The 7429-nt window shown below is 51.5% G+C and overlaps 1 protein-coding gene across 1 annotated transcript; it reads right to left on the reverse strand.

Moving 5' to 3' along the window:
* Positions 1-1736: 1736 nt before the first annotated feature.
* On the reverse strand, positions 1737-6403 carry PNPO (pyridoxamine 5'-phosphate oxidase). Its single transcript, XM_007941986.2, has 7 exons — positions 6266-6403; positions 5014-5138; positions 3928-4027; positions 3092-3145; positions 2475-2603; positions 2125-2195; positions 1737-1902 (listed from the first exon to the last, which is right to left on the reverse strand). The coding sequence occupies exons 1-7, from the start codon at positions 6401-6403 to the stop codon at positions 1737-1739; spliced, it is 783 nt and encodes a 260-aa protein (XP_007940177.1).
* Between the last annotated feature and the right edge of the window lie 1026 nt (positions 6404-7429).

The following is a 7429-nucleotide window of genomic DNA, read 5'->3' on the forward strand; positions in this document are numbered from 1 at the left end:
CCTGCCTCGTGCGTGCCCACTCGGCTGCAGAGGAATCTCCCAGGGAAACTCTATTTAAATCCTTAAACTGGGAGAGGGGCTCAGTGGGTGGGAGGTGGGAACTAAAAACCAAAGGGAGCAGAGGCAGCTGCAGGATTTCAGGAGGAGGAGGAACCGAGAGTGCAAACAGTTGCAGGAGCCGGGAGAGGCTATGGATTATTGACCAGAGTTTCACTGGGACTCGACCCAAGGTGGGGGAGGGGGCTAGAACTGGCCTTCGCGGCTAAGGGGCCAACTCTGGGCAGCTGGCTCCCCCTGCTGGAGGCCCAACCTTCCTCAGGAGGAAAAAGGAGGTGTGTGTGTTGGGGGGGAAGGGGAGATGGGAGGAGACACATTCCCCAGTTCCCCTCCTGGGCCAGACCAGACCAGACTGGACATTGTCACACCTGCTGACAGGCTTTTATTAGATTTGGCACAGTGACTGAAGGACAGAGAACTGGAAAGGAGCTGCTGAGACATGTCTCAAAGTTGGGGGGATACACAGCCCCCAAGAACATGGGTGGGGTGCCACACTTCTCCGTACACACAGGTGCATATGTACTCCTAAAATTCACGACACAAGGACACAAAGGACAAGGTAGGGAAGACACCCGGCACCCTCTCCTGCAGGTGGCCACAGAGTACATGCCTTCCTGCGCTCAGGTTTGTGGGGGATTAACACAGGAGGCTGCCCTTGGAGGAGCCCAGTCAATAAAAGACACTGAAGCACACGCCCGTCCAGTCAAACAAAGCACAGTTTACGGAGTAGCAAGTCCAATGCCAACGAGTGCAAATAACAGTCAGATCTCTGATCCTGGCTTAGTCAGAGCAAACATTTACCAGCCTGCCTCCTCTCCAAAGCAGCACATCTCTCCTCCGGCCGTCCCTGGTCACCAGGTGTGGCTCCAGGAAAGCAAATACATTTTAGCACAGGCCTCAGCCCAGGTTATTAAAGATTCAGACAGTGAGGGGGGGAGGTCGTTGTTCAGAGGTTGAGGCCAGTACAGACCATCACCTGGAGGTCCTGCTGAAAAGATGAACTCAGTGGGTCTGGGAGCCGGGGGTGTGCATCTCTAACAGGCTCCTGGGGGATGCCGATGCTGCTGGCCCACGGACCACACTGTAAGTAGCAAGGATCTGGACCAAGGGGCTCAATCTTGGTTGTACACAAATACCCCGGGGACCTTGGGAAAATGCCAACACCCAGGCAGTATTCCAGACCAGTTCAATCATCTGAGGGTAGGAGTCAGCTACTGGGACTTTTGAAGCTTTGTGGTTGCAAACCCGGGTCTAGGCAGTCTCCATTCCAAATTTCAAATTGTGGACAAGAAAATCTGATTGGCTGGGTTGGTTCATGTGTCTACACTGGGACCAATCAGATTTGGCTAGCATGACCCAGTATATGGTGACAGAGCTGCTGGGGGCCCACCAGGTGTCACCAGAGAAGCGAATCACACCAGCTGCTATCCCCAGAGGGTGCTATTACCATAAATCCTCATCAAGGTGAAGAAAAATGATTATGGGATTATTTCCTCTTTGTGATTCTCACTGCTGCTGTTAGACCTCACTAGACCAGCTAATTGAGAAAACTGGGAAGACAAGCTCTGAAGAGCCCTAAATACCAGGGTGGAGAGAGAAATGGGTTGACTTTAGAGGGGCCTGACTTCCAGTCCCACACCCTCTGGTGGCACCTAGCCCCAGCCCCGCAGATTGTGGAGTCAGGGTGCGAGTCTCTCATACAGCCAGTCTTCCTCCCCGAGGTGGGTCATGGATCCCAAAGGGGAATCTCCTGCCAGTGGCCGCCGGAAAACAATCCGGTCATGCAGGCGGTTGGTTTGGCCTTGCCAGAACTCAATCACCTGCGGGCATAGGACGTAGCCACCCCTGTGAGGAGAAGCAGAGGTTTCACTCTTTGTGGATTTTTCCAGTCAGGTCACTCCTTCTTTTCCTCCCTTCACTCCCGGGGTCCCTTGAGGGAAGCTGCTGGAATGCCTTTGACCAGGTTTCCAGGGGAGAACCGATTTGTAATACCATGGACAGAATGGCTTTAAGTAAATGTGGGGGTCCTGGTGGTCCTTTCCAGCTGATTCCAAGGTACCAACTCACCAGTATTTTGGCTTAGGGACCTCTTGTTCCTGGTACAGCCGCTCTAGTTCCTCATTCTTCTTTCTCAGATACTGTCCAGGAGGAGGAGATGGAGCAGGGGCCAGCCCCAGTCAATGACTGGTTTAATGACCACTTACTGATCACGCGCTCTGGGCTAGGCACTGGGCAGGTGCTGGGGACATAGGTGAGCAGGGCCGACAGGCCTCCAGGAGCACACAGTCCAACAGAAGGCCATACAGTAACAAAAGCTTGTTTTCCCGCCCCTCCTCCACCTCCTCCACGGAGATGTCCTTTTCTATGTGCTGGAGGGACAGGGCTCTGGCAGTCACTGGGGGATGAGCCCCACTTACCTCCCGATCGGGGATCACAGAACTCTGGTGACTGACCACAGCCCCGATCTGGCTGCTCTTGGGGCGGGAGTGGAAGTAGCACTCAGCCTCCTCCTCGGGCAGCTTCCTCACGGACCCCTCCACTCGCACCTGCTCAGGGATGGCCTGGCTGGATGTGGTTCCATGTCATCTGCCCTCCCTGCCAACACATGCCCCATTCCTCTCTGTTCACCTTATCAACAGCCCCTTCATTGCTGGCTCCAACCACACCAGCTAATTGAGAGCTGCTTCTGAGAGGCAGGGAGTCCCTGAGTGTTACAAATGGTTCACATGCTCAGTTGTTAATAGAAAGGTTGGAGGATTGAGTTTACCCAGAGATGGCTTAGAAATGAAGCCTGGCGGTCTACGTCCAAAACCTCAGCCATTGAAAACACTATGGAGCACAGTTCTACCCCGACACACATGGGGCCATGAGTCAGTGTCAATTCCAAATGGGTATCTGGTAGTTTTGAAAGGCCAAGTGCTCCACGCCTAGGCAGGCTGCTTGCCCAGCCTGGCATCCCTCTCTGGGTTCATGTATAAACTCAGGGTCCTCCCCACCCAGCCCATCCCAGGCTGTCTATGAACTGCTCACTCACCTGTCGGTTAAGAGGTTCCCAGTAGAAAACAAGGGAAGCAAAGGGGTTGGCATCCTGGAAATGGAAGAGAACCCACGAACTGCTATCAGGACAGGACATCACTGGCATGCAGGGTAGAAGGTAGAAATCTGTAGGGTGTGGGCCCAAAGCAGGTGCATTTATGTAGCTTCTCATTAAAACCTTCAAAGGCAGACCTACGGATACTGAGACAGGCTCAGAGAGGATATATAATGTGTCCAAGTTCACATAGTAAGTGGAAGAGCTGGGTTTAAAACCCAAGCCAGTTTGGCTCCAAAGTAAGACTTTATCATTTCTCTCACCCATGGATGTGTGAGTCCCGAGAAAAGCCTGTTTGGCTGGCATGGCCTCAGGGTGGGCTTCTGTTTTTGGATTCAATCACCAAATGCATGTTGGGGGTCAACTCTGTGCGCAACGCCAGTACAGGTGTTGGGGACAGAGCAGAGCTAAGAGCCACGGGGCCTCTGCCATCACAGTGCTTACCTTTTAGCAGGGGAGACAAACGTTAACCAAATAATCACATAAATATATGTGCAGTTACCAACCATGAAAACATGGCAGAAAGTTATGTTACAATGAGAGCAAACAGCACAGGAGGCTGACTCGGTGTAGGAATCTTGGGAGGAACAGGACTTAGAGAAACAGGTAATAGAGGAAGAGGGCAGGGATGAGTAGGAAGAGCATTCTTGATGGCAAGGAGAACAGCAAGTACAAAGGCACTGAGGAAGGAAGGAGCCTGAAGCACTGAAAGCAAGTGGGGTTGGGGGGGTGGGGGCTGCTCAGAGGCAAGGGCTGGACCATGCAGACCAAGGATTTACCAGCTCTTTTCCTTTTCGACTCTCAAAGTTAGTGAAGAAGCGGAAGCCATCCTTGCCAAAGCCCTTCAGCAGCAACATGCGGGCAGAGGGTTTTCCATCCCTAGGGCACACAGCAAAGCACCATTTCAGTGCTGTCACTACTGCCTCCACTTGGGGCAGGATGTCTGAGCACCCACTCAACTCTCTAGGCCCTCAGGCTTTCAGTCTGCTCCACTCATCCCTACTCGTCCCTAGGGAATTGTCCTAGAATTACAAGTATGTCACTGTTGCCTGGGTCCCTAAGGGCAGGGACCAACAATAACATAATCAGCAAACAATTAGGGATCAGGGAAGGTGTGGTTATGTGAGGTCCTCTGTGTAAACCTCTGGGGTATGGTCTAAGATCCCTGCCTTCAAAAGCCTTATGCTTTTGTGAGTGGGGGCATGAGAGAAATACAGGAAGAGGCTAGTACATGAGATGTCTCAGAGGGTATATAATTGGTGGACAAATGAATGACCTGGGTAAGCACTGTAGCACTGTTCCAGGTTTCAAGAAGAGGGAGAGCTTCACCAAGAGTTCCCAGGAATAGACCTTGAAGGACAGATGGAAATGGGCAGGTGGGTAGATGAAGGAGGCAAGGGTGTGTATGTGTGTATATGTGTGGGGAAAGGTATCAAGGGCAGAGATGAGCTAGGCACTGTATTTTATTACTCAAATGGAACTTAGTACCCTGATGGCACAACACTTAAGTGCCTGGCTGCTAACCGAAAGGCTAGCGGTTTGAATCCACCCAGTGGCTCTGTGGGAGAACAATGTGACAATCTGCTTCTATAAAGATTACAGCCTACAAAACCCTATGGGACAGTGCTATTTTGTCACATGGGGTTGCTAGGAGTCAAAATCAACTTGACATCACCTAACAACAACAGTCTTCAGATTAGAGGTACAAACACTGAGGCCCAAAGAAGACCAGTGACTTGCCTGAGGCCACAAAGCATGTTAACAGCAGAGCCAGAACCATAAAGTTGGCATCCATCAAACTGAGCACTTCCTAAATCTCTTACTTCATCTGCACCCACTCACAGAAGGGTCTGTGGCATGCCTACCTGGTGCAGGTGGCCAGACACATGGCATTGGCTTCTCCTATGTCAGGACACTGAACAGCCTCCTCAAACCAGGCAGCAAACTGCTTCATGGGGTCCAGGGAAGTCAGGTGAGCCTCCTCAAATGCCTGAGATGGACAGTTTTACTTTCAGTTCATTTAACAAACACATATAGCACTTACCTGGCAGTGTTATAAGCACTTTCCAAATATTAACTTATTTAGTCCTCTTAACAAAAAACAGTACCCACGCTAGGATCTACTAGCCCCATTTTACAGGTGAGCCAACCAGAGCAGAGAGAGATCGAATAATGTGTCTGGTCATACAGCTAGAGAGGGATGAATCTGGGCTTTGTCTCATGGGTATCAAACCTATCTGTGCATCAGAATCACTTGGGAAGCCTCAAAAAATAAAACAAATTCCTGGGCTCCACCCTCATCGAGTCTCACTCAGCACGTTTGAGGTTTATTGATAAACTACATCTGTAACAAGCATTTCAAGAGCTACTAACAAGGCAGTCAGATTAAGTCACCATGTCTCTGGGCTCCAACCCCAAAATAGATCTCTCGGTTCTTATCCCAAGGAGCTCTGGTGGCGCTATGGTTAAGGCATTGGGCTGCTAATCAAAGGGTCAGCAGTTCGAAACCACCAGCTCATGGGAGAAGGCCGAGGTAGTCTGCTTCTGTAAAGATTTACAGCCTTGGAAACCCTACAGGGGTTGCTATGAGTCAGAATCGACTCCATGGCAGTGAGTTTGGTTTTTGGTTTGGTTCCTATCCTCAGGAAAGGACTCCCCCACGTGGTAAGCAGAAGGAACTGAAGGTAGTAAGAGGAGCTTTCTTTCCTCCTCTCTCTCCCCCCTATTTCACTTATTTATCAAATATTTATAAAGTGCTTATCATTGCTCAAAGCCCTTTATACATTTCAAATACATAACATCCCTATGAATAGGTACCATTTTACCAATAAGGACAACAAAGCCGATTGAAGTTAAATTGTCAAGGTGACCCAGCCAGTAAATGGTTCCAACCCAGGCAGGATCCAAGTTCGTGCCTTATCCACTATGACACCCTGCCTCTTGAACTCATCTTCATCCACGTTTCCCCATTTTTTTTAAGCCCTCATGCCCTATGGGGGTGACCCTCAAATCCCCTTGCCCCAGTGGAGTTTCTCCAACTCTCCCTATCCCAGTAAATGACTCTGGGACCTCCTCTAATCTCGCGCCCTGTGGTAGGTCCCGCCCCAATGGCTGCACCTCTCGGTCCCCGCGATAACTCTTGCGCATCGGTCCCAGGTCCATGACAGCACCACGACCGCACAGGTGGCGGAGGTAGCCTGGCCACTCTGCCCGTCGTCCGAACGTCACGGTGAAGCCAAGTAGCCTGCTCGTCATGGGGGCCGCCGGCCACGTGACCCGGCGTCGCTCTGCGCCAGGTTCCGTTAGGCTGGGAACCAATTTCTCAGCTCGGTCCTTTACCCACGGGAAGGAAGAATTTGCCAGTTGCCAAACCCAGCTAACAAGTCTTTACTTCTAGGAGCCAATGGGAGGCCAGGATCAGAGGAGGGAGACAGGCGCGGAGAGGTCATTGGTTGGCGTTTTCCGGAAACGAGGCCAATTAGAGCGAGAACGGAGGATACCAACGGCCAATGGGTAGCGCCTCCGGGGGCGGGAGTAGAGAGACAAGGAAATGCTGTCACCGCCGTTAACACGCACGTGGAGATTTGTTAAAGGTATAGGAACTGAAGCAGCTCAGGCCGGGGACGGGGGTGCTGAGCCACTGAAGACTTAAGGGAATGGTCAATATTAAGTGGCTGGTCCATAGTAACTGCCTGAAGGCTAATTTAGTGCAGGAAGTACTCCCTGGGAGAGGAGGCTGGTGGGCTAGCAAAGTATATAGAGGAAATGGAGTTAGGGGCCAGTTCCCCAAGCAAGGTGATGGGGAGACACAGGAAAAGGTTGGGAGAAGAAATTGGGGCTTGAGAGTAGGAGAGATTGAAGTGATTTGTGGAGTACACTTGATGAGGACTGTTTAGTTGATGGGGGAAGCGGGGATACTCTGGGATCTGGGGAGACCACATTGAGAAGGAAGACGGCTGCAGGGGAAGGGGGAAGAGGGAAATTTTGGATTAAGCCGTACCAGACCAGAGCCATCTTCCTCTTCCGGCTCTGAGCCCTCCTTCTGCAGCCTTGTCTTCTAGTTGCGCTCAGGCCATGCTAGCTCCTTGTTTTCCCCTCTCACAGTGCACTGCAGTTGACACTAGCTCGTGTTGGAAAAGTTGTCGCTACTCCACCTCTCGTAGGTCTCGTCTGTCTTTGCTGAGTTTCCCCCTTTTCCCCTTCCTGGGTAGCTAGGAAGGTCCATCAATGCCAGCAGCAGCTGAAGGTACAGGGGAGCAGGTGGCTGTGCAAAGCCCTCTC

The sequence above is a fragment of the Orycteropus afer genome, unplaced genomic scaffold (genome assembly GCF_000298275.1).
Source record: "Orycteropus afer afer isolate SDZICR_OR568_19922 unplaced genomic scaffold, OryAfe1.0 scaffold00085, whole genome shotgun sequence".
Classification (NCBI taxonomy): Eukaryota; Metazoa; Chordata; class Mammalia; order Tubulidentata; family Orycteropodidae; genus Orycteropus; species Orycteropus afer.

Coding starts and splice junctions, on each gene's coding strand:
- PNPO (XM_007941986.2), bottom strand. CDS start 6,403: ATGACGAGCAGGCTACTTGGCTTCACCGTGACGTTCGGACGACGGGCA. Junction 4,028..5,013: donor TGTCTGGCCACCTGCACCAG/GTAGGCATGCCA, acceptor TGTGTGCCCTAG/GGATGGAAAACCCTCTGCCC. Junction 2,604..3,091: donor GGGAACCTCTTAACCGACAG/GTGAGTGAGCAG, acceptor ATCCCTGAGCAG/GTGCGAGTGGAGGGGTCCGT.